The sequence below is a fragment of the Chiloscyllium plagiosum genome, unplaced genomic scaffold, assembly GCF_037043375.1.
Source record: "Chiloscyllium plagiosum isolate Xiang-an unplaced genomic scaffold, Cpla_swu_hap1 HiC_scaffold_24, whole genome shotgun sequence".
Lineage (NCBI taxonomy): Eukaryota > Metazoa > Chordata > Chondrichthyes > Orectolobiformes > Hemiscylliidae > Chiloscyllium > Chiloscyllium plagiosum.
The window spans coordinates 49,325,658-49,352,604 of NW_028270162.1; the positions used below are offsets into that span (position 1 = coordinate 49,325,658).

The 26,947-nt window shown below is 49.1% G+C and overlaps 1 protein-coding gene across 2 annotated transcripts in view; it reads right to left on the bottom strand.

Annotated features, from left to right (window-relative positions):
* Positions 1 to 237: 237 nt before the first annotated feature.
* The window catches only part of LOC122562791 (ADP-ribose pyrophosphatase-like), a 35,847-nt gene continuing 9,137 nt past the window's right edge, over positions 238 to 26,947 (bottom strand). Inside the window, exons 2-8 of one of the 2 annotated variants that reach the window (XM_088000161.1) lie at positions 14,567 to 14,821; positions 12,867 to 12,971; positions 9,113 to 9,199; positions 6,824 to 6,932; positions 5,844 to 5,987; positions 2,291 to 2,375; positions 238 to 1,333 (exon numbers count right to left, since the gene is read on the bottom strand). In XM_088000161.1, the coding sequence (XP_087856287.1) occupies positions 1,188 to 1,333; positions 2,291 to 2,375; positions 5,844 to 5,987; positions 6,824 to 6,932; positions 9,113 to 9,199; positions 12,867 to 12,971; positions 14,567 to 14,821 (931 nt within the window). In that variant the 3' untranslated portion in view covers positions 238 to 1,187. The remainder of the gene's footprint in view (positions 1,334 to 2,290; positions 2,376 to 5,843; positions 5,988 to 6,823; positions 6,933 to 9,112; positions 9,200 to 12,866; positions 12,972 to 14,566; positions 14,822 to 26,947) is intronic. The other variant, XM_088000160.1, reaches the window with a different exon arrangement.

Here is a 26,947-nt window from a genome sequence, read left to right on the forward strand (position 1 = left end):
AAAAAATCAGCTCACCAATGGCAACCTTAAGCATGTGTCTCAGCAACAGCAAGAGGCTTGCGAGCAGGCCCATGGCTGCCTCCTCAGACTGTATACTGTACGCACACACACACACAGGCGGGTTGTGTTTCAAATTACACAATGTTTTTGACAGACTACCATCAACACGATTGGGGTGCAGAACAACATGGAGCGGTTCTTCCCTCAATCCATCTTAATAAAGACACATCTTCACACTGTAAATTCAGAGAGTCTTTAATGTTCACATTTCATTTCTGGAAGAAACTCAATCACCCACCATCCACCCACAGCTCCATTTTGAACCTTCCTTTAATTCCCTGCCCATATTGTCCAAGATAGTATCTGTCACACAGGACAACGGCACCACCTGCTGACAGGTAGTGGGAAGTGTTCATACCAGGAATATAAAAACACAGTAATGGGTGGGATGGAAAAGACTGTCAAGTCTGTCAAACTTGCCCTCTCCCGTCCTGGTACAGCGATAATCGAGTTGCTGACAAATCACAATAATGCCTTTTGTCGCTTTGTCCTTTTCAAGGACAATCAGGAATTAACAACAAATGCTGGCCTTGCCAGTGACGCTCAAATCCCAGGCAGAAATTAAGTATTAATCTGCAAAAACAGAAACAGGTATGAGGGGGCAGAAAGCCCCAATGGAGGGGGACTCTGGGAATATTAGATCATCTGCACCCCCCTCACCCCCCAAAAAGCATATTGGTCATTTGTGTGCCGGACCAGGAAATAACAGACATGTAAATCCAAGTTGGAAGGCAGCCTCAATAACCAGCAGCAAGCTGATACCAATGTATCAGTCACCAGCCTCTCATCACAACCAAGCACAAGCCGTGGCTGGGATCAAGCCACCTGGTCAGGGGGAGGTGTGGGGACTGCGGGGGCAAACAAAGAGAGCACAATACAGAGGGTCTGTATGGATGTGAGGGTCTAAAAATCCATTCAGTGCCACTCCAAAGTTAAAACACAGTGCAGTTTAAAAACATCATTAAAGCTGCTCTCTCTCTCTCTCTCCTGGAAAGGTTTCTTCTGTGTAATGATTTCCTGACTGCAAAAAGGGGGTGGTTTCGAAGGCAAATTGTGAATGTTTCACCTCTCGTGTTAGCAATTCCTACTGGAACACCTCAGGTTAGGAAAGGCTCCGAGCTAGTCTGTTACCAATGAGCGTCCCTCATCTTTGTGACCTGGTGGAGCATCTCGGCGTGGCTGGCGTACAGTCTCTGCCGCTTGTCGATGTCCATCCACTTGACGGCGCCTGCATCGTCACCCGCCTGAAGGTTCAGCTTTCCCACGCTGTCGCCTGAGGCAAGAGAAGGGGCAGAAGAACTCACCAAAGGGGCTGGAGACCAACACCGTGTAGGGGAGGGAGATGGGGTGGGGGAGGAAGCACACAGGATGAGGAAAGAGGGACAGATGCCTCTCTATTGCTGTCCATACCAATTCCAAACTGAAGAGTGGCTCAATTAACAGAGGTCAGAGAGAAAGAGAGGCGGAGGGGGGGACCCAAACATCACCAGAGCAAATATTCCCATGAGAATTACTATGGCCAGGAGCGACGCATGGCAGAAAATTAATAAACATCAAATACACGTTACAATCTGCAATATAACGGATATTGATAAAACCTAAAAGAATCTGAGGAAGGACTGGCAGCGTTAACTCTGATTTCTCCCTACAAATGCTGCCAGGTGGGCTGAGCTTTTCTGGCAATTTCTGTTTTTGTAAAGGGTATTAATATTTTGTGGAAGAGTGGATAACTTGGAATTGTCCAGCTGCCCTAAGCCTTGGCCTAGCCATTCAATGAGACACATGAAGCGGTCTGCAAGTTCGATTAGCCTGTGTCTGCCGTGTCACGGTTGCAGAATGTCCTCACAAGGGCGGGAGTTCAAGTCCCACTTCCAAGACTGAAGCACATAGTCTGGGATAACTCTATAACGCAGTGCTGAGGCAGTGCTGCGCTGTCAGAGGTACTGTCTTTTCAAGTTTAAATGACAGGCTTCAAAGGTAAATGGTAGAAGAGTTATGCCCAGTGCCCTGGCCTAACACTTGTCCCTAACATTCCTGTAACAGAGACAATGTATATGAACAATGGCAGCAAGTTACAGCACCAGCGAGGGCCAAAAGGAGATGAAAATTCTCTACTGCATTGACTGTAGCAGGTCTGCAGGTTGCAAGGTCAGCTTCAGGATAAGACAGTCCTCAATTTTCCTTCCTGAGATTAAAAAAAAAGTAACACAGCCAAAGCAAGAATAATTACCTGCCTCATCGTGGAAATTCATAGCCACTGTCTCAATCCAAGCATTATCAGTATTCCGGGGATCATCCACATATCCTCTGTAGACCTGAGGAGGCAGAACTCAATGATTATTCAAAGTGACTGTGTATTTTGGATTCTGACATTACTGTCTTCACCCGCCCACTGAGATAAGCTGGCTTGCAGTTTGACACAAGAAACAAATGAAATTCGTGACCGACAAAAGATGTCACGACAAAAGATATTGAGAAGTCACGGAATCCCTACAGTGCCGAGAGGCCATTCAGTCCATCGAGTCTGCACCGACCCACCAAACAGCATCCCACACAGACTCACCCCCCACCCCCATCTTATCTCTGTAACCATACATTTCCCATGGCTAACCCACCTAACCTGCACATCTTTGGATTGTGGGAGGAAACCCACGCAGACAAGGGGGAGAATGTGTGAATTCCACACAGACAGTGGCCTGAGGCTGGGATCGAACTCGGGTTCCTGGCGCTGTGAGGCAGCAGTGCTAATCACTGAGTCACTCTGGGAGTGATCGAGGGAGATGAGCAAGTGAACAGGTTAGAGAAATGCAAGCCTGCTGGAGGACTGAATGGGACAGAGCAAATATCAGGCCAACAGAGTCTCAAGCTCAGCAGAACCAAGTTAGACAACAGAGTGGCAGGAAGCACTGTTGGTGGGGAGTAGGGTGACAGGGCTAGGAGCCGAGAGCTAAGGACCTGGGAAGGGGCGACACTGGGCAAAGCCACCTGACTGGCAGAGGAGCCAACTGATCCTACAACACAAGCCCATTACAAACAGTCTGCTCTTGGTGCTGTCTGGATTATTCAAAATTGTTTCAGGCAAAGCTTTTCACCACTGGCATTTTTATTTATTTATTTCCAGCTATGTTATAGGATAATTAACAGGGATTGACTACTCTGCTTCATCATTGGCTCCATTACCACTGTAACACGAGATAGGTGGGAGGGTACGCCGGTGAACTAGCTGCACTTGAATCCTTCAACAAAAGGCCAATTTTCCAACAAACCATCAGGAGTAGACTTTAATCCCAGGCAGCCTGTGATCCAATCCAGAACTGTCTGTTTGGAAGACAACAGCTCCACCACCTACACCAATTACTCATGTAATTATACTTCTCAGCACAGGCAAAGGCCAGTGTGAACTGAACACTTATTACACAAACACATTTTATCCATTATATACTGGGATAATTAATAAAACTTTCACACATGTGGGACAAACTACTGATTAAAGAACAACAGGAGGGAAGACTCAAAGCATTGTTTTCATTCACAACACAATCCTACTCTCCACAGTTTGGTCCTTGAAGCCGAGTTTGGGTACGGCTAAGGTTCTTAGACATAAATCGAGTGAACATTCTTCTTGCCCAGCTGGATTGAAGCAGCCTTTATCGGTGCCTTCCTCCCTGTTGTATCATCAACCTTCCAGTGGCCTCCTCCTTATGCTTCTATGATAATTAAAGAAAGGTTAGAACTGTTCATACTGCACCTCACCAGGGGAGTGCACCCGACGGTTTCTGAATCCCTGCTGTGAGACTGTGTTTTACCACATACTATCTACTGAGCTGCACTTGGAACCAACCATTCACTATCTGAAGTATTAATGAGTGGAGCCTGGTCAGGCCATGTGGAAGCCTTTGTAGAAAGACTGCAATGTCTTCTTTTTTTTTTAGCTTTAGGTCTTATTTTCCTAACTTATACTATGTCTGTCTGTAATGTAATGTAAACTTTTTCTTTATTTTCTCTATTTTTTTGTCCATAAGGTTTGTCCCTAGGTACTGTGTACCTAAGATGGCGCCATGGGTCGATGACATTGTACATGTTTTACTGCACTCTTCCAGCCTCGGGCAACTGTGCGGAGTTTGCACATTCTCCGTATCTGCGTGGATTTCCTCCGGGTGCTCCGGTTTCCTCCCATAGTCCAAAGATCAGGTGAATTGGCCACATTAAGTTGCCCATAGTGTTAGGTGCATTAGTCAGTGGTTAATGGGTCTGGGTGAGTTAATCTTCGGAGGGTCGGTGTGGACTTGTTGGGCTGAAGGCCTGTTTCCACGCTGTAGGGAATCTAATCTAATCTACTGTTTTTTTGTAACTTCAATACATGTGACAATAAACCTAATTCTATTCTAACCTTATCCCTTATCACAGACACTTGAGTCTGGATTAATTTTCTCCGTTAAGTATGGAGGAACTGACCAGCCATCCAGCAACATCTCCCATTCTCTCCACTCACTCTCCAGGACCCACTGTACAATATCAAACATTTATATCGGATTACAAAGGACAAACAGTACAGAATCAGGCCATTCAGTCTAAGGAATTCATCTATTCAAGGTTTCTCCTCAATTAATGCTTTCATTTGTTGTCTCTCGGCTTCTGGTAACTGTTTACTCAGCTAAATGTGTCACCGTAACCTTCCACTACCTTCCTTTATACAAAGGGATAGCTTCCTTAATCATCTCCGATCTTGATCAGATGGGTCAATGGGCTGAGAAGTGGCAGATGGAGTTTAATTCAGGTAAATGTGAGGTGCTGCATTTTGGGAAAGCAAATCTGAGCAGGACATATACACTTAATGGTAAGGTCCTAGGGAGTGTTGCTGAACAAAGAGACCTTCGAGTGCAGGTTCATAGCTCCTTGAAAATGGAGTTGCACGTAGATAGGATAGTGAAGGAGGCATTTGGTATGCTTTCCTTTGTTGGTCAGAGTATTGAGTACAGGATTTGGGAGGTCTTTTCCCTGGGGTGTGGGAGTCCAGAGCTAGAGGACTTAGGTTTAGGGTGAGAGGGGAAAGATATAAAAGAGACCTAAGGGGCAACTTTTTCACACTGAGGGTGGTACGTGTATGGAATGAGCTGCCAGAAGAAGTGGTGGAGGCTGACACAATTGCAACATTTAAGAGGCATTTGGATGGGTATATGAATAGGAAGGGGTATGGGCTAGGTGCTGGCAGGTGGGACTAGATTGGGTTGGGATATCTGGTCAGTATGGACGGGTTGGACTGAAGGGTCTGTTTCCGTGCTGTACATCTCTATGACTCCATCTCATGCGTACTGACACTGCAGAACACCACCCTTTGTCTGGACCAGATGATCCCCTGAGTTGATCTGCCAGGATGGGTCAAGTCCACAGTTTGCAGATGGCCAGCAGGTGGAGCTCTCCAAGAACAGGCTATAATTTGGCTTCTGGGCTTTTAGCATCAACAGCCACCATTTGGGAACGACATGGCGGTGCTGACAGGCAACCCAACCAACCAACCAACAGTACCTGGGCAAAAGTCAACACTTTCCTAGAATTAGCACACACTTACTCCAACATAAAACATTGCCTTTGCAATACACTAAGGCTAAAAAACTGCCTACCCCAACATGTGACCCAAATCACATTCTTAAACATCAGAGCGAAAGCTGTTTACAAAAAAATTTTAGTTAAACGATAGTTCTAAAGATATCCTATATATTTCTACCTCCCTGGGACCATGTCGCAGCATGTAGAATTGGGACATAAATACTAATGTTACTCACCAACTCTCCAGCTTGAAAAAGGGAGTCGATTAATGCTTTCGTTTGTTGTCTCTCAGCTTTGGGTAACTCGAGGGAGTTCAGTGCCTCTTCTCCAAACTCTCTTTTGAGAGTGACTGACACTTTCTCACCGGGATCTATCATTCCCTGTAAGGAGAAACAAACAGGTCCAACAGTTTCAGGACAGATCACTGGGACTGCACCTGTCCTTATAACCTCCTGTCTTCTTCATATTCAATTGTACATCCAGTGTCTTTCAAAGAAGAAATCAGCAGAGATTGCTTTCCACACACAGTCCCTGGAGACAGAATCTGGAGACTGAATTGGTGCCAATCTGAAAATTAGCACATTCAACCTTCCTCTCTTGCATCCGAATATCATCTCTCAAACTCAACATACATGCCTACTCCAACATGATGTGTGGTTTGACCCATGTGAGATTCCCAAGTGAAATCCAGTTTGTGTTGGGAAATTCTCAGGCACTGGGGATGGGTTGGAACTGTCCAATCATCCATATATGTATATGTGCAGCCAAAATAAGTGGGAGCCTCTACCCCACTCGTAAGAGCTGTTGGAAAATGAGAGACAAAAGGGGGACATTTGCTCAAAGATTGAATTGCTTGATACAGGATGTATGTAGGACTAAGCTCTGGCTGTGATCTGATTGTTACTGAGTGCTTCATGGTACTGCTGTAGAGAGAGATGGAGGGGACCAGCAAAGGATCAATCATCTGCATTACTGCACCAGGTGAAGCTCAGGGCTGGGGAGAAGTCTTTAGCTATCAATGCTCACTGTGCATGTGAAATATATCAGGAACTGTATTGCACAAAAGTACATAGTTCAGAGAAAAACTGGAGAGAGAAAGAAGATCACAGAAATGATCAGAGTCTCAGATTGTTTACGAGTTAAGCGACCAGGGAGCAAGTTGGAATCTTAATCAAGTCAGACTCGACAGGGTGGCAGTTTCTGCTGCCTTCCTTACCCCAGGAATGGCCCACTCCTCATTGTCTCTTCTACATATTGCTACAAACTGCAAGATGGGCTTCCCACAGTGACTGTGAATTATTGGTTTTCCAGCCTCCCTCTTCCATCTGCAAACAAGAGTCAGAAAGGTTCCTGAGATACAGAGCTGTCGCCAGAGTCCGGTGAATTTAATGAGGCTGCATCCACAGCCATCAGGAAGTTAGTGCTAGCATCGAGTATCTTAGCAACGCACTTTACAGTACAAGATATGCTGGTAACGTGACACTCATCCCAATCCTTGAACTTCAATTTTACAAACCTTACCCCAGTTTAGTATATCCACTATTACTACAGAAATACAAAACCAACACTTAACCCAGCTGCTATATGTAAAGTTTGTCATTAAGTATATGTAGAGGATAAAATATTGAGAGATAGAAAGTAACGGCAGGAGTGGGTAATTTGGCCCATCATACTGACTCTGTCGTTCAACATGTATAGTCAATGCCACATGCTTACTTTCTTGCCATATCCCTTGATACTTTAACCTGTAGAAATCTTTTTCTCTCTTAAATATATTCAATGATTTGGCCTCCACAGCCGTTATGTTGTGGAGAATTCCACAGGATCACCGCCAACTATGTGAAGAGATTTCTTCACATCACAGTGTGAAAAGGCCCCTACTGTGTGTCCTAAGACTGCGTCCCTAACCCCAACCCCTCCAAAAAGCCCCAAGTCAAGACTCCCATTCAAGACTGTTCTCCATCAGGCCCTGTAGGGAGAGTTTGAACCCACATGCAGCACTCCAGACACAGTATTTCAGAGAAATGTTTAGTCATTAATCAGTGGCAACAAAAAGCACCTCTTCAGATCTCTCATCCTCCAAGTCTCACTGTATAGCCACAAATTGGGAGGAGCCAGTTACTTTGCTAACCCCCAGGCGTTTAGGATTATCACATTTCTGCCCCCCCCCCAATCCATCCTCTCACTCAGTCTCTGACTTCCTGTCAAAATATACCACATTGCAACCTCAGTAATGATTTTCTGAAGCAAATGTGCAGCTTTTAAAATCAAAACTGTGAACAAACGCCAAAATATAGCACCACAGGTACATTCGAGCTCCCTGGTGCTTATTGTGGTTACCCTGAAATCTGTTTCAATATAATTTAGTTTTCCATCTGTTGAACCAATTTATTAGGTCTGCTTCAGTAGTTCTGTATTACTTTACAACTCTTACATTCTGGGTGAGAACTTGCTCCTTACTCCTAGCTCCCTTGTTTTAATTTCTCTCTTTAATGTTAGAACTTAATGTCATAGAGAATGATTGGTTTGGGTTAGCTTCGTTTATAATTTCAAATATCTAAATTTTTGGAATTTTAGTTCTAAAGAAAGAATAAGAAAATTGATTTTTTTTTTACTTTGGAAAAGAGACTTCAAGATAATATAATTGAATTATATTTCCTGGTTTCGTACCTTCTCAAGATCAGTAAGGTAGCTCTAATGATTTGAAGTGTTAAGTATTCAGATTGAGTGAAGTTAGGGAAAAAGGAAACTAACATCTCAGCCATTATAAGGCTCAGATCTTGATCACAGAATTTCTATAGTATGGAAGCAGGTCATTCAGCCCATCAAGTCCATAGTGACCTTCCGAGAGCATCCCACTCCTACCCTATAAACCTGCATTTCCCATCACCAATACATCTTACCTGCACATCTTTGGATTGTGGCAAGAAACCGGAGCACCCGGAGGAAACCCACGCAGACACGGGGAGAATGTGCAAACCCCACACAGTCGCCTGAGGTTCGGATCGAATGCTGTGAGGCAGCAGTGCTAACCACTGAACCGCACTTTAAGTCAATTAAAGTGTTTGCTAGGTCAGAGTAAAGAGAAAGAGACTATTTCCTCTGCCGGAGGTGTGCAGGACAGCCTTAAAATCAGAGCTGAGCTATAAGACGACAATAACATGAAATAGATGATTCCATAATGTGAGATGAAATCTGGATCCCCAGCTCTCATGAACTTGCTGAGGTTGATGACTGAATCAAAAAGTAGAAAACTAGGATTTAAAGAATTTTTTTTGGCAAGATTATTGGATATGGAGTCACAGAGCTATAAGGGTCAGCCCTGATTGACCCAAATGGTAGTACAGTCGCCATCTGCTTTAATGTGCCCAAGTCAAAGCAGAGCACCAGTTGCTGACAGTCATTACACTTTAAGTCCCTGTTTAACAGCCTCATTCTTCGTTTTCCACATTCTGAAATGCGGGATGATTGCAAGGAGATTCCCAAACAGACAAACAGCACATACCTTGTCACAATAGGGTCTGCTGCATGATTAGGGCCCCATCTTCCCAAGAGTCCTCTACCCCTCATTCCAGTCCGTCCACAGGGATTCCTGAGGCACAGGATAAAAGGCAGGAGAACCTGTTAATTGAACCTCAGTCAGAACACTAGACAACAAGAAATAGCTCGCTGTATATGGACTCAATCTGAAGAATAGGCATTTGCCTAACTCAGATCCAGGACACACAAATGGGGGATGCCTCATTTAGAGTCATAGAGTCAGAGAGATGTACAGCACAATCCAACCCGTCCATACTGACCAGGTATCACAACCCAATCTAGTCCCACCTGCCAGCACCCGGCCCACATCCCTCCAAACCCTTCCTATTCATATACCCATCCAAATGCCTCTTAAATGTTGCAATTGTACCAGCCTCCACCACTTCCTCTGGCAGCTCATTCCATACACATACCACCCTCTGCGTGTAAATGTTGCCCCTTTGGTCTCTTTTATATCTTTCCCCTCTCACCCTAAACCTATGCCATCTAGTTCTGGACTCCCCGATCCCAGGGAAAAGACTTTGTCTATTTATCCTATCCATGCCCCTCATGATTTTGTAAACCTCTATAAGGTCACCCCTCAGCCTCCGATGCTCCAGGGAAAACAGCCCCAGCCTGTTCAGCCTCTCCCTGTAGCTCAAAACCTCCAACCCTGGCAACATTCTTGTAAATCTTTTCTGAACCCTTTCAAGTTTCACAACATCCTTCCCATAGGAAGGAGACCAGAATTGCATGCAATATTCCAACAGTGGTCTAACCAATGTCCTGTACAGCCATAACATGACCTCCCAACTCCTGTACTCAATACTCTGACCAATAAAGGAAAGCATACCAAATGCCTTCTTCACTATCCTATCTACCTGCGACTCCACTTTCAAGGAGCTATGAACCTGCACTCCAAGGTCTCTTTGTTCAGCAACACTCCCTAGGACCTTACCATTAAGTGTATAAGTCCTGCTAAGATTTGGTTAAGAGCAGAACACTTTGGCTGAGTAAAACTAATGTCATATCTCATAAGGGTTGAAAAAAACAAAGCCTCTCAGGTCCAATGAGCATTCTTACTAACCTCATAGCAGTGCTGCCTCCTTTGTGCATTGCAATCAAGATTTCCAATACTCTATGAAGGGAGGCAGAACATCTGCTCACGCACCATCTTCCAAGAAAGCTCTAAGAGCAAGTGCTCAGGGAGGTACCTGATTGGTCTCGCTGCCTGCTAATTGGGAAACTTGTATGGGCTACTGGTGCCTCCTCATAACATCACCCAGAAACACAGCAGGCTGGCAACTATTGGAGCAAACTCCCCAACCATCACCCTGCGCCACACACAATTAAAAAAAAAAGACCCTACACAGTGAAGGGATGTGCATCGGTGTGACAAACAGTTTGTGCAGAAAATTGCCACAGTTCGTGGCTGTTCAGTTCTGAACTCTATGCTTTTCTGCTTGCACAGGCCCTCCGTTCCCTCTGCTAACCTAACAATGGAAACTTGTACCACCACTCTCATTTTCTCTTGAAAAAGGTTCTGTCAACCTTGCACATATTGAACTAAGTCAGGCTAGAAATAGAGATATTGGGATTCCAAAACCTGGGATATCACAGCAGGGAGCTCCAAAACCTGGGAATAGCACAGCAGGGAGCTCCAAAACCTGGGATATCACAGCAGGGAGCTCCAAAACCTGGGATATCACAGCAGGGAGCTCCAAAACCTGGGATAGCACAGCAGGGAGCTCCAAAACCTGGGATAGCACAGCAGGAAGCTCCAAAACCTGGGATATCACAGCAGGGAGCTCCAAAACCTGGGATATCACAGCAGGGAGCTCCAAAACCTGGGATAGCACAGCAGGAAGCTCCAAAACCTGGGATATCACAGCAGGGAGCTCCAAAACCTGGGATATCACAGCAGGAAGCTCCAAAACCTGGGAATAGCACAGCAGGAAGCTCCAAAACCTGGGAATAGCACAGCAGGAAGCTCCAAAACCTGGGATATCACAGCAGGAAGCTCCAAAACCTGGGATATCACAGCAGGAAGCTCCAAAACCTGGGAATAGCACAGCAGGAAGCTCCAAAACCTGGGATATCACAGCAGGAAGCTCCAAAACCTGGGATATCACAGCAGGAAGCTCCAAAACCTGGGATAGCACAGCAGGAAGCTCCAAAACCTGGGATATCACAGCAGGGAGCTCCAGTGACATGCCCCTGGTTTAGCTTTAGGTTACTAAGTTCAGCCAATCTTTCCATTTAAACAGAATGACCGTCCTTGCCAATAATATTGCGTTTCTTTTCCCACCGTTGAGACTGTGCAGCAGGTCAATATTTTCACGCCATCAGCCAAAAATAGAACCCACACCATAACCCTTTCGAGCTTTCATGATTTCAAAAGCGTGGATCAAATTCTCTTCCTCCCCATTTCGATGAAAACATATCCAGTGAAAGCCAGCTGGCTGTTTTTTTTTAAGCAGCTCTCAAAGTGAGAAGTGTTTCCATCAAGGAATGGACATTTTCCACTCCCAGCATTCAGTGCTGGGGAAACAATGGCATAATATTAGCGTCACTGGCCCAGCAATTCAGAGGCCCAGGTTCAAATCGCACCACGGTTGTGAGTGGAACTTTAAATTCAATCAATAAACCTGGAGATGAAAACTAGCCTCAGTGATGGTGGCTATGACACACAAAGCTGATTGATGTAAAGGCTTGAGGTCCGCCAATGACTTTGAAGGAAAGAAATCTGTTGTCCATCCTTATGTGGCCTGTCCTACATGTGACTCCAGGCCCACAGCAATGTGGTTGACCCTTAACTGCCCTCAAACGCCCAAGCAAGCTGTTCAGTCCATGTGCAATTAGGGATAGGCAGCTAAGACTGGCATTGCTGGTGATGCCCGTTTCCCAAGGATGGATAGAGACAGAAAATCCAATGTCAGCATCAAACATTGTCAGGTACAGAACAGCCAGATGTTGTGCCCAAGAGGGTGCCTATTTACACCAGTTGGCATGATACCTCATTTCCCACACTTGCCAGCTTTAGTGGCATTGCCAATTAAGAAGCAGTGTAGGCCCATACCTACTGGACTCAGGCAGCTGAAATTAGTGCACATGGATTCCAGCTGGGAGCCTTACAGCTAGATAGACAGTGGAGTCTTTAATCTCACTGGAATCGATTTAAACTAGGTCTAATGAGCATAAGGCCAAATCTAACCTTATTGCACTGTTCCACCCAATTCTCCAGAAAACATATTCTACAGAAGTTCCCCATTACAGATTGGAAACATCTGTGTGCACAATGAGTTCTTCTGTTTGCCATAGAGTTGGTGAGGCACGATCAGAAAGAGATACATGCGCAGAGCTCCCTCATGTGCCAGTCCGGTGAAATGCCAGATGAAAACACCACTTCCCAAGTGTGACTATGGCACTACAGAAGATGATCAGGGTCACGAGGGGAGATCCCTGCAATAAATCTGCTCCATTCGTATTAAGCAGCTGAACAGTTACTATATGCCAAGTGAAAGATGCACATACACAGATTTATAACACTTAATCAACAGATTATTACCCTTTTAGATCTCTTTGAACAGTAATCAACTCATAAGTATGATGGGCGGACACACAACAAAAGCCTTCAAAGGCAGAAGATTGCATTACATTCTGTAAGGAATGAGGTCAAGTAGGCTAAGATGTTGCGTTGGACATGCTTGTCTGCATTAATAGACATTCAGAAGCCTCACCGTGGGAATCCATTTACCACATTGTACGAAATAATATGAGACGTTCTATCCACTCCACCATCCAACTGATTAAACTTTAACAGCGTGTCCAGCTCTCTTTCATCACTGTGTGTGAAAACAAAAGAAACAGCCCAATTAATTGTGGTGTGACATTAGGAACAAGGAGGTGGTGTAATTTAAGCACAGAACGAGGGAGGATGCATGTTATATGGTTTCAACGAAATACACTCCAGAGATTTCAAGTTCGAGTGAGTTATGAAGGGAACAGACTTTTGAGGATGTCATGTTGAGGATGTACAGGACATTCGTGAGGCTTCTTCTGGAGTACTGTTGACATATCTGATTGCCCTGTTGTATGAGGGATATTATTAAATTGGAGGGGGTTCAGATACCATTTACCAGTATGTTGCCAAGAAGGGAGAGTTTGAGATATAAAAATAGGAATCACAAGGGCAAAGATAAGGTGAATAGCAATGGTCTATTCTCTAGGATGGGGGAGTTCAAAACTGGGGGGCATATTATTAAGGTGAGGGCAGAAAGATTAAAAAAGCACATGAGGGGCAGCTTTTTTTTTTAAACAGAGAGAGATTACCCATCTGCCTGCTCAAGTGGGTGTGAACGTTTGCAGGGTACTAGTTTGAGGAACAGCAATGGGTTTAAAGTCACTGTGGTCTGCTCAATATTTACCCTTTAATCAACATTTTAAAAACATTATCCAGTTATTACCATGTTGCTGCCTGTCAGAGTTTGCAGAGTGTAAATTTGCCACCATGTTTCCAACATTACATTGTTGGCTGTAACATGCTTTGACGTGTCTGTGGTTGTGAAAAGTGTAACGTCGATACAAGTAGTTTTCAACACTCATTTATAAGGAAAGAGGCATTACCGTCCATGTTGTCAGTGTTTGGGTCACATGCTTGGTCTTTTCAGGTGAACCGGAGACTAATCCCCCTTTCGGACTAGTTGAGGGGTTTTTTAAGGAAGGTCAGGTGTGACTGTATCCCAGACCGTCGTGAGTTGGTATGTCGTGGGTTCAAATCTCATTCCAGAGACTTGGACATACCATCTTCGGGACAATACTAGAGAAGTACCGCTCTGTCAGAAGTTCTTTCAAATAAGATATTAAACTGAGGGCCCACCTGTCCACAGCAGGATGAGGTTCACACCAGTGTCCCGACCAAGATTTCCCTCTCGACCAATCATAAAGAACTGGTTAACTGGTGACCACACTAAACTGCATGCAAAGTTTATACAATAGGGTTAACTTTCCGATCTCTTAAAAATAGTCTAATCCAGTTTTGAATAAATTTAATAACCCGCCATTCCTGAGAAACAGCATCCCACGGACAAATGACCTCCTGACAGAAGATACTTCTCGCCTTAAATGAGACACCTTTTGTTTTCAACGTCGAGTTGAAAGTTTGAGTCCACGTCTGCAGAAACTGTCACCACAGAACAGTATGCCGATGAGATAAATGAATGGGCCAACAATGGACTCTTGGGGCTCCCGGAGTGTGGGAGTGAAGCTGTGGTTGGATGTGACTGGATTGGTGAGAGTGGAACTAAGTACGGGCAGCCCCACTGAGAGGCACTGGAGGTGCCTGGTGTGACAGCTCAAGTCAAAGGCAGCTCTCATGCTCTAAGTGCAGGTTATTCGCTGGACGGACAGGTCATATATCACACTCATTTCACGTATGTACCTGTAAGGTGGGTCTGCCCAAGGTGGCCGCCGGAGCAGTGAGGGCGCAGTGTAGTCGACTGGCTTATAATCAGCCCACTGCACTGCCCAGTCCACCTTATCATCCGGGACAGGGAAACGTTGGATTTCAGAGCTTGGGTACACCTCGCTGCGTGCCTTCACATGGAGGCATTTGAGGAAATCCATGGAGGACAGTAATCCCACCAGCGCCGACTTGAACAGAGGATAGTGATGGGGCTGTTGCACTTCAGCCAACCTGCAAAGCAAGTCATTGATACTTAAAGCTGTGCTGCAATTCCATCAAATCAGCATTTATTTACATTCCCTCACATTCCCCCACTCCCTCACCCTCACATTCCCCCACGCCCTCACCCTCACATTCCCCCACGCCCTCACCCTCACATTCCCCCACGCCCTCACCCTCACATTCCCCCACGCCCTCACCCTCACATTCCCCCTCATCCTCACAATCCCCCTCCCCCTCACATTCCCCCACTCGATCACCCTCACAATCCCCCTCATCCTCACAATCCCCCTCCCCCTCCCCCTCACAATCCCCCTCCCCTCACCCTCTCAATCCCCCTCCCTTCACCCTCACAATCCCCCTCCCCCTCAGCATCACATTCCCCCTCCCCCTCGCCATCACATTCCCCCTCCCCCTCGCCATCACATTCCCCCTCACCCTCACATTTCCCCTCCCCCTCACCATCACATTCCCCCTCCCCCTCACCATCACATTCCCCCTCCCCCTCCCATACCCCCTCCCCCTCCCCCCTCACATACCCCCTCCCCCTCACCATCACATACCCCCTCCCCCTCACTGTCACAATCCCCCTCTCCCTCACATTCTCGCTCTCCCGCAAATTCCCCCTCTCCCTCGCCCTCACATTTCCCCTCCCCCTTGCCCGAATTCCCTCTCTCCCTCTCTCACGTTCCCCCTCTCACGTTCCCTCTCTCCCTCACTCTCTCTCACATTCCCTCTCTCCCTCACTCTCATTCCCTCTCTCCCTCACTCTCATTCCCTCTCTCCCTCACTCTCTCTCTCACATTCCCTCTCCCCCACTCTCTCATTCCCTCTCTCCCTAACTCTCTCATTCCCTCTCTCCCTCACTCTCTCTCTCACATTCCCTCTCTCCCTCACTCTCACATTCCCTCTCTCCCTCACTCTCACATTCCCTCTCTCCCTCACACATTCCCTCTCTAACTCATTCCCTCTCTCCCTAACTCTCTCATTCCCTCTCTCCCTCACTCTCTCTCATTCCCTCTCTCCCTTACTCTCACATTCCCTCTCTCCCCCTCACTCTCACATTTCCTCTCTCTCACATTCCCTCTCTCCCTCCCTCTCTCTCACATTCCCTCTCTCCCTCACTCACTCTCACATTCCCTCTCTCCCTCACTCACATTCCCTCTCTCCCTCACTCACATTCCCTCTCTCCCTTACTCTCACATTCCTTCTATCCCTCACATTCCTTCTCTCCCCCTCACATTCCTTCTCTCCCCCTCACTCTCTCCCTCTCACATTCCCTCTCTCCCTCATTCTCTCTCTCTCACATTCCCTCTCTCCCCCTCACATTCCTTCTCTCCCCCTCACATTCCTTCTCTCCCCTTCACATTCCTTCTCTCCCCCTCACATTCCCTCTCCCCCTCACATTCCCTCTCCCCCTCACTCTCTCCCTCTCACATTCCCTCTCTTACTCATCTCTCTCTCTCACATTCCCTCTCTCCCTCACTCTCTCTCCCTCTCCCATTCCCTCACCCTCACTCACTCTCACATTCCCTCTCTCCCTCACTAACATTTCCTCTCTCCCTAACATTCCCTCTCTCCCTCACTAACATTCCCTCTCTCCCCCTCACATTCCCACTCCCCCTCACATTCCCTCTTCCTCACATTCCCTCTCCCCCTCACTCTCTCCCTCTCACATTCCCTCACTCTCTCTCTCACATTCCCTCACCCTCACTCACTCTCACATTCCCTCACCCTCACTCATTCTCACATTCCCTCTCTCCCTTACTCTCACATTCCCTCTCTCCCTCACTCTCACATTCCCTCTCTCCCTCACTCTCACATTCCCTCTCTCCCTCACTCTCTCTCACATTCCCTCCCTCTCTAACTCATTCCCACTCTCCCTCACTCTCATTGCCTCTCTCCCTCACTCTCCCTCTCTCTCATTCCCTCTCTCCCTCACTCTCTCTCACATTCCCTCTCTCCCTCTCTATCTCTGACATTCCCTCTCTCCCTCACTCTCTCATTCCCTCTCTCCCTCACTCTCTCATTCCCTCTCTCCCACATTCCCACTCTCCCTCTCTCTCTCTCATTCCCTCTCTCCCTCACTCTCTCTCACATTCCCTCTTTCCCTCACTCTCACATTCCCTCTCTCCCTCACTCTCTCACATTCCCTCTTTCCCTCACTCACATTCCCTCTCCCTCACTCACATTCCCTCTCTCCCTCACTCACATTCCCTCTCTCCCTCACTCACATTCCCTCTCTCCCTCACTCACATTCCCTCTCTCCCTCACTCTCTCTCACATTCCCTCTCTCCCTCTCTCATTCCCTCTCTCCCTCTCTATCTCTGACATTCCCTCTCTCCCTCACTCACATTCCCTCTCTCCCTCACTCTCTCTCACATTCCCTCTCTCCCTCTCTATCTCTGACATTCCCTCTCTCCCTCTCATTCCCCCTCTCCCTCACTCTCATTCCCTCTCTCCCTCACTCTCATTCCCTCTCTCCCTCACTATCTCTGACATTCCCTCTCTCTCTCACATTCCCTCTCTCCCTCACTCTCACATTCCCTCTCTAACTCATTCCCTCTCTCCCTCTCACATTCCCTCTCTCCCTCACACTCTCACATTCCCTCTCTCCCTCACTCTCATTCCCTCTCTCCCTCACTCTCATTCCCTCTCTCCCTCACTCTCTCTCTCACATTCCCTCTCCCTCACTCTCTCATTCCCTCTCTCTCACATTCCCTCTCTCCCTCACTCTCACATTCCCTCTCCTTCACTCTCACATTCCCTCTCTCCCTCACTCTCACATTCCCTCTCTCCCTCACACATTCCCTCTCTCCCTCTCTAACTCATTCCCTCTCTCCCTCTCTAACTCATTCCCTCTCTCCCTCACTCTCATTTCCTCTTTCCCTAACTTTCTCATTCCCTCTCTCCCTCTCTCCCTCACACTCTCATTCTCTCTCCCTCTCTCTCTCATTCCCTCTCTCCCTCACTCTCTCTCTCACATTCCCTCTCTCTCTCACTCTCTCTCTCACATTCCCTCTCTCCCTCACTCTCACATTCCCTCTCTAACTCATTCCCTCTCTCCCTCTCACATTCCCTCTCTCCCTCACACTCTCACATTCCCTCTCTCCCTCACTCTCATTCCCTCTCTCCCTCACTCTCATTCCCTCTCTCCCTCACTCTCATTCCCTCTCTCCCTCACTCTCTCTCTCACATTCCCTCTCCCTCACTCTCTCATTCCCTCTCTCTCACATCCCCTCTCTCCCTCACTCTCACATTCCCTCTCCTTCACTCTCACATTCCCTCTCTCCCTCACTCTCACATTCCCTCTCTCCCTCACACATTCCCTCTCTCCCTCTCTAACTCATTCCCTCTCTCCCTCACTCTCATTTCCTCTTTCCCTAACTTTCTCATTCCCTCTCTCCCTCACTCCCTCTCTCACATTCCCTCTCTCCCTCACACTCTCATTCTCTCTCCCTCTCTCTCTCATTCCCTCTCTCCCTCACTCTCTCTCTCACATTCCCTCTCTCCCTCACTCTCTCTCTCACATTCCCTCTCTCCCTCACTCTCTCTCTCACATTCCCTCTCTCCCTCACTCTCTCTCTCACATTCCCTCTCTCCCTCACTCTCTCTCTCACATTCCCTCTCTCCCTCACTCTCTCTCTCACATTCCCTCTCTCCCTCACTCTCTCTCTCTCACATTCCCTCTCTCCCTTACTCTCACATTCCCTCTCTCCCCCTCTCTCTCATATTTCCTCTCTCTCACATTCCCTCTCTCCCTCACTCTCCCTCTCTCTCATTCCCTCTCTCCCTCACTCTCTCTCACATTCCCTCTCTCCCTCACTCTCTCTCACATTCCCTCTCTCCCTCTCTATCTCTGACATTCCCTCTCTCCCTCACTCTCTCATTCCCTCTCTCCCTCACTCTCTCATTCCCTCTCTCCCACATTCCCACTCTCCCTCTCTCTCTCATTCCCACTCTCCCTCACTCCCATTCCCTCTCTCCCTCACTCTCATTCCCTCTCTCCCTCACTCTCATTCCCTCTCTCCCTCACTCTCATTCCCTCTCTCTCACATTCCCTCTTTCCCTCACTCTCACATTCCCTCTCTCCCTTGCTCTCACATTCCCTCTCTCCCTTGCTCTCACATTCCCTCTCTCCCTCACTCACATTTCCTCTCCCTCACTCACATTCCCTCTCTCCCTCACTCACATTCCCTCTCTCCCTCACTCTCTCATTCCCTCTCTCCCTCACTCTCTCATTCCCTCTCTCCCTCACATTCCCTCTCTCCCTCACTCACATTCCCTCTCTCCCTCACTCTCCCTCACTCTCATTCCCTCTCTCCCTCACTCTCTCTCTCTCACATTCCCTCTCTCCCTCTCTATCTCTGACATTCCCTCTCTCCCTCTCATTCCCCCTCTCCCTCACTCTCATTCCCTCTCTCCCTCACTATCTCTGACATTCCCTCTCTCCCTCATTCCCTCTCTCTCTCACTCTCTCTCACATTCCCTCTCTCCCTCACTCTCACATTCCCTCTCTCCCTCTCTAACTCATTCCCTCTCTCCCTCTCACATTCCCTCTCTCCCTCACACTCTCATTCCCTCTCTCCCTCACACTCTCTCTCATTCCCTCTCTCCCTCACTCTCACGTTCCCTCTCTCCCTCACACTCTCATTCCCTCTCTCTCTCATTCCCCTCTCCCTCACACTCTCATTCCCTCTCTCCCTCACTCTCTCTCATTCCCACTCTCCCTCACTCTCACGTTCCCTCTCTCCCTTGCTCTCACGTTCCCTCTCGCCCTCACTCACGTTCCCTCTCGCCCTCACTCACATTCCCTCTCTCCCTCACTCACATTCCCTCTCTCCCTCACTCACATTCCCTCTCTCCCTCACTCTCTCATTCCCTCTCTCCCTCACATTCCCTCTCTCCCTCACTCACATTCCCTCTCTCCCTCACTCACATTCCCTCTCTCCCTCACTCTCTCTTTCCCTCTCTCCCTCACTCTCTCTTTCCCTCTCTCCCTCACGCCCTCACGCTCATTCCCTCTCTCCCTCACTCTCTCTCATTCCCTCTCTCCCTCACTCTCACGTTCCCTCTCTCCCTCACACTCTCATTCCCTCTCTCCCTCTCTCTCTCTCATTCCCCTCTCCCTCACACTCTCATTCCCTCTCTCCCTCTCATTCCCTCTCTCCCTCACTCTCACATTCCCTCTCTCCCTTGCTCTCCCATTCCCTCTCTCCCTCACTCACATTCCCTCTCTCCCTCACTCACATTCCCTCTCTCCCTCACTCTCTCTCTCATTCCCTCTCTCCCTCACTCTCACGTTCCCTCTCTCCCTCACACTCTCATTCCCTCTCTCCCTCTCATTCCCTCTCTCCCTCACTCTCACATTCCCTCTCTCCCTTGCTCTCCCATTCCCTCTCTCCCTCACTCACATTCCCTCTCTCCCCCACTCACATTCCCTCTCTCCCCCACTCACATTCCCTCTCTCCCCCACTCACATTCCCTCTCTCCCCCACTCTCTCATTCCCTCTCTCCCTCACATTCCCTCTCTCCCTTGCTCTCACATTCCCTCTCTCTCTCTCACTCTCATTCCCTCTCTCCCTCACACTCTCATTCTCTCTCTCCCTCACATTCTCATTCCCTCTCTCACACATTCCCTCTCTCTCTCTCTCACATATCCTCTCTCCCTCACACATTCCCTCTCGCCCTCACTCTCTCCCTCTCACATTCCCTCTCTCCCTCACTCTCTCTCACATTCCCTCTCTCCCTCACTCTCTCTCACATTCCCTCTCTCCCTCACTCTCTCTCACATTCCCTCTCTCCCTCACTCTCTCACATTCCCTCTCTCCCTCACTCTCTCACATTCCCTCTCTCCCTCACATTCCCTCTCTCCCTCACTCTCTCACATTCCCTCTCTCTCTCTCCCTCACTCTCAATCCCTCTCTCTCATTCCCTCTCTCCCTCACTCTCTCTCTTTCACATTCCCTCTCTCCCTCTCTATCTCTGACATTCCCTCTCTCCCTCACTCTCTCATTCCCTCTCTCTCTCACATTCCCACTCTCCCTCACTCTCACATTCCCTCTCTCTCTCACTCTCACATTCCCTCTCTCCCTTGCTCTCACATTTCCTCTCTCCCTCACTCACATTCCCTCTTTCCCTCACTCTCTCTCACATTCCCTCACACTCATTCCCTCTCTCTCACATTCCCTCTCTATCTCTGACATTCCCTCTGTCCCTCACTCTCTCACTCCCTCACACTCTCATTCCCTCTCTCCCTCACACTCTCATTCCCTCTCTCACATTCCCTCTCTGTCTCTCACATATCCTCTCTCCCTCACTCTCTCCCTCTCACATTCCCTCTCTCCCTCACTCTCTCCCTCTCACATTCCCTCTCTCCCTCACTCTCTCTCACATTTCCTCTCTCCCTCACTCTCTCATTCCCTCTCTCCCTCACTCTCTCACATTCCCTCTCTCCCTCACTCTCTCTCCCTCACTCTCACTCCCTCTCTCCCTCACTCTCATTCCCTCTCTCCCTCACTCTCATTCCCTCTCTCCCTCACTCTCATTCCCTCTCTCCCTCACTCTCATTCCCTCTCTCCCTCACTCTCTCTCTTTCACATTCCCTCTCTATCTCTGACATTCCCTCTCTCCCTCACTCTCTCATTCCCTCTCTCTCTCACATTCCCACTCTCCCTCACTCTCACATTCCCTCTCTCTCTCACATTCTCTCTCTCCCTCACTCTCATATTCCCTCTCTCCCTTGCTCTCACATTTCCTCTCTCCCTCACTCACATTCCCTCTTTCCCTCACTCTCTCTCACATTCCCTCTCTCCCTCACTCTCATTCCCTCTCTCTCACATTCCCTCTCTCCCTCTCTATCTCTGACATTCCCTCTGTCCCTCACTCTCTCATTCCTTCTCTCCCTAACTCTCTCATTCCCTCTCTCCCTAACTCTCTCATTCCCTCTCTCCCTCACTCTCTCATTCCCTCTCTCCCTCACTCTCTCTCACATTTCCTCTCTCCCTCACTCTCTCACATTCCCTCTCTCCCTCACTCTCTCATTCCCTCTCTCCCTCACTCTCTCACATTCCCTCTCTCCCTCACTCTCTCACATTCCCTCTCTCCCTCACTCTCTCTCCCTCACTCTCACTCCCTCTCCCTCACTCTCACTCCCTCTCTCCCTCACTCTCATTCCCTCTCTCCCTCACTCTCATTCCCTCTCTCCCTCACTCTCTCATTCCCTCTCTCCCTCACTCTCTCATTTCCTCTCTCACTCCCTCTCTCATTCCCTCTCTCACTCCCTCTCACATTCTCTCTCCTTCACTCACTCTCACATTCCCTCTCCCTCACATTCTCTCTCTCACATTCCCACACGCCCTCACTCTCTCTCCCTCACATTCCCTCTCTCCCTCACATTCCCTCTCTCCCTCACTCACTCTCTCTCACACACTCCCTCTCGCACTCACTCTCTCTCCCTCACATTCCTTCTCGCCCTCACATTCCCTCTCTCCCTCACTCTCTCTCACATTCCCTCGCTCCCTCACACTCCCTCTCTCTCATTCCCTCTCTCTCTCACATTCCCTCTCTCCCTCACTCTCACATTCCCTCTCTCCCTCACTCACATTCCCTCACCCTCACATTTCCTCTCTCCCTTACTCTCACATTCCCTCTCTCCCTCACTCTCTCTCTCACATTCCCTCTCTCCCTCACTGTCACATTCCCTCTCTCCCTCACATTCCCTCTCTCCCTCACTCTCACATTCCCTCTCTCCCTCACATTCCCTCTCTCCCTCACTCTCACATTCCCTCCCTCTCTCACATTCCCTCTCTCCCTCACTCTCACATTCCCTCCCTCTCTCCCATTCCCTCTCCCCCTCACATTCCCTCTCTCCCCCTCACATTCCCTCTCCCCCTCACATTCCCTCTCCCCCTCACTATCCCTCTCCCATTCCCTCTCTCCCTCACTCTCTCTCTCTCACATTCCCTCTCTCCCTCACTCTCTCTCTCACATTCCCTCACCCTCACACTCTCACATTCCCTCTCTCCCTTACTCCCTCACTCTCATTCCCTCTCTCCCTCACTCTCTCTCACATTCCCTCTCTCCCTCTCTATCTCTGACATTCCCTCTCTCCCTCACACTCTCATTCCCTCTCTCCCTAACTCTCTCATTCCCTCTCTCCCTCACTCTCTCTCATTCCCTTTCTCCCTAACTCTCTCATTCCCTCTCTCCCTCACTCTCTCATTCCCTCTCTCCCTCACTCCCTCTCATTCCCTCTCTCCCTAACTCTCTCATTCCCTCTCTCACTCCCTCTCTCATTCTCTCTCCCTCACTGTCACATTCCCTCTCTCCCTCACTGTCACATTCTCTCTCTCCCTCACTGTCACATTCCCACTCTCCCTCACTGTCACATTCCCACTCTCCCTCACTGTCACATTCCCACTCTCCCTCACTGTCACATTCCCACTCTCCCTCACTCTCTCTCAAACATTCCCTCTCACCCTCACACTCTCTCTCTCACATTCCCTCTCGCCCTCACATTCCCTCTCTCACATTCCGTCGCTCCCACACTCACTCTCTCTCACATTCCCTCTCTCGCTCACACTCCCCCTCTCTCATTCCCTCTCTCCCTCACTCTCACATTCCCTCACTCCCTCACATTCCCCCACCCTCACATTTCCTCTCTCTCTTACTCTCACATTCCCTCTCTCCCTCACTCTCTCTCTCACATTCCCTCCCTCCCTCACTCTCACATTCCCTCTCTCCCTGACTGTCACATTCCTTCGGTCCCTCACTGTCACTTACCCTCTCTCCCTCACATTCCCTCTCTCCCTCACTCTCACATTCCCTCTCTCTCTCACATTCCCTCTCTCCCTCTCACATTCCCTCTCTCCCTTACTCTCACATTCCCTCTCTCCCCCTCACATTCCTTCTCTCCCCCTCACATTCCTTCTCTCCCCCTCACATTCCTTCTCTCCCCCTCACATTCCTTCTCTCCCCCTCACTCTCTCCCTCTCACATTCCCTCTCTCCCTCACTCTCTCTCACATTCCCTCTCTCCCTCATTCTCTCTCTCTCACATTCCCTCTCTCCCCCTCACATTCCTTCTCTCCCCCTCACATTCCTTCTCTCCCCTTCACATTCCTTCTCTCCCCCTCACATTCCCTCTCCCCCTCACTCTCTCCCTCTCACATTCCCTCTCTTACTCACTCTCTCTCTCTCACATTCCCTCTCTCCCTCACTCTCTCTCCCTCTCCCATTCCCTCTCTCCCATTCCCTCACCCTCACTCACTCTCACATTCCCTCTCTCCCTCACTAACATTTCCTCTCTCCCTAACATTCCCTCTCTCCCTCACTAACATTCCCTCTCTCCCCCTCACATTCCCTCTCCCCCTCACATTCCCTCTTCCTCACATTCCCTCTCCCCCTCACTCTCTCCCTCTCACATTCCCTCACACTCTCTCTCACATTCCCTCACCCTCACTCACTCTCACATTCCCTCACCCTCACTCACTCTCACATTCCCTCTCTCCCTTACTCTCACATTCCCTCTCTCCCTCACTCACATTCCCTCTCTCCCTCACTCTCTCTCACATTCCCTCCCTCTCTAACTCATTCCCACTCTCCCTCACTCTCATTGCCTCTCTCCCTCACTCTCCCTCTCTCTCATTCCCTCTCTCCCTCACTCTCTCTCACATTCCCTCTCTCCCTCTCTATCTCTGACATTCCCTCTCTCCCTCACTCTCTCATTCCCTCTCTCCCTCACTCTCTCATTCCCTCTCTCCCACATTCCCACTCTCCCTCTCTCTCTCTCATTCCCTCTCTCCCTCACTCTCTCTCACATTCCCTCTTTCCCTCACTCTCATATTCCCTCTCTCCCTTGCTCTCACATTCCCTCTCTCCCTCACTCTCTCACATTCCCTCTTTCCCTCACTCACATTCCCTCTCCCTCACTCACATTCCCTCTCTCCCTCACTCACATTCCCTCTCTCCCTCACTCACATTCCCTCTCTCCCTCACATTCCCTCTCTCCCTCACTCTCACATTCCCTCTCTCCCTCACATTCCCTCTCTTCCTCACTCTCACATTCCCTCCCTCTCTCACTCTCACATTCCCTCCCTCTCTCCCATTCCCTCTCCCCCTCACATTCCCTCTCTCCCCCTCACATTCCCTCTCCCCCTCACATTCCCTCTCCCCCTCACTATCCCTCTCACATTCCCTCTCTCCCTCACTCTCTCTCTCTCACATTCCCTCTCTCCCTCACTCTCTCTCTCACATTCCCTCACCCTCACACTCTCACATTCCCTCTCTCCCTCACTCTCACATTCCCTCTCTCCCTTACTCCCTCACTCTCATTCCCTCTCTCCCTCACTCTCTCTCACATTCCCTCTCTCCCTCTCTATCTCTGACATTCCCTCTCTCCCTCACACTCTCATTCCCTCTCTCCCTAACTCTCTCATTCCCTCTCTCCCTCACTCTCTCTCATTCCCTTTCTCCCTAACTCTCTCATTCCCTCTCTCCCTCACTCTCTCATTCCCTCTCTCCCTCACTCCCTCTCATTCCCTCTCTCCCTAACTCTCTCATTCCCTCTCTCACTCCCTCTCTCATTCTCTCTCCCTCACTGTCACATTCCCTCTCTCCCTCACTGTCACATTCCCTCTCTCCCTCACTGTCACATTCCCACTCTCCCTCACTGTCACATTCCCACTCTCCCTCACTCTCTCTCAAACATTCCCTCTCACCCTCACACTCTCTCTCTCACATTCCCTCTCGCCCTCACATTCCCTCTCACATTCCCTCTCTCCCTCACTCTCTCTCTCTCACATTCCGTCGCTCCCACACTCACTCTCTCTCACATTCCCTCTCTCGCTCACACTCCCCCTCTCTCATTCCCTCTCTCCCTCACTCTCACATTTCCCCACTCCCTCACATTTCCTCTCTCTCTTACTCTCACATTCCCTCTCTCCCTCACTCTCTCTCTCACATTCCCTCTCTCCCTCACTCTCACATTCCCTCTCTCCCTGACTGTCACATTCCTTCGCTCTCTCACTGTCACTTACCCTCTATCCCTCACATTCCCTCTCTCCCTCACATTCCCTCTCTCCCTCTCACATTCCCTCTCTCCCTTACCCTCACATTCCCTCTCTCCCCCTCACATTCCTTCTCTCCCCCTCACATTCCTTCTCTCCCCCTCACATTCCTTCTCTCCCCCTCACTCTCTCCCTCTCACATTCCCTCTCTCCCTCACTCTCTCTCTCACATTCCCTCTCTCCCTCACTCTCTCTCTCACATTCCCTCTCTCTCACATTCCCTCTCTCCCTCACTCTCTCTCTCACATTCCCTCTCTCCCTCATTCTCTCTCTCTCACATTCCCTCTCTCCCCCTCACATTCCTTCTCTCCCCCTCACATTCCTTCTCTCCCCCTCACATTCCTTCTCTCCCCCTCACATTCCTTCTCTCCCCCTCACATTCCCTCTCCCCCTCACTCTCTCCCTCTCACATTCCCTCTCTTACTCACTCTCTCTCTCTCACATTCCCTCTCTCCCTCACTCTCTCTCCCTCTCCCATTCCCTCTCTCCCATTCCCTCACCCTCACTCACTCTCACATTCCCTCTCTCCCTCACTAACATTTCCTCTCTCCCTAACATTCCCTCTCTCCCTCACTAACATTCCCTCTCTCCCCCTCACATTCCCTCTCCCTCACATTCCCTCTCCCCCTCACTCTCTCCCTCTCACATTCCCTCACCCTCACTCACTCTCACATTCCCTCACCCTCACTCATTCTCACATTCCCTCTCCCTTACTCTCACATTCCCTCTCTCCCTCACTCACATTCCCTCTCTCCCTCACTCTCCCTCTCTCTCATTCCCTCTCTCCCTCACTCTCTCTCACATTCCCTCTCTCCCTCTCTATCTCTGACATTCCCTCTCTCCCTCACTCTCTCATTCCCTCTCTCCCTCACTCTCTCATTCCCTCTCTCCCACATTCCCACTCTCCCTCTCTCTCTCTCATTCCCTCTCTCCCTCACTCTCTCTCACATTCCCTCTTTCCCTCACTCTCACATTCCCTCTCTCCCTTGCTCTCACATTCCCTCTCTCCCTCACTCTCTCACATTCCCTTTCCCTCACTCACATTCCCTCTCCCTCACTCACATTCCCTC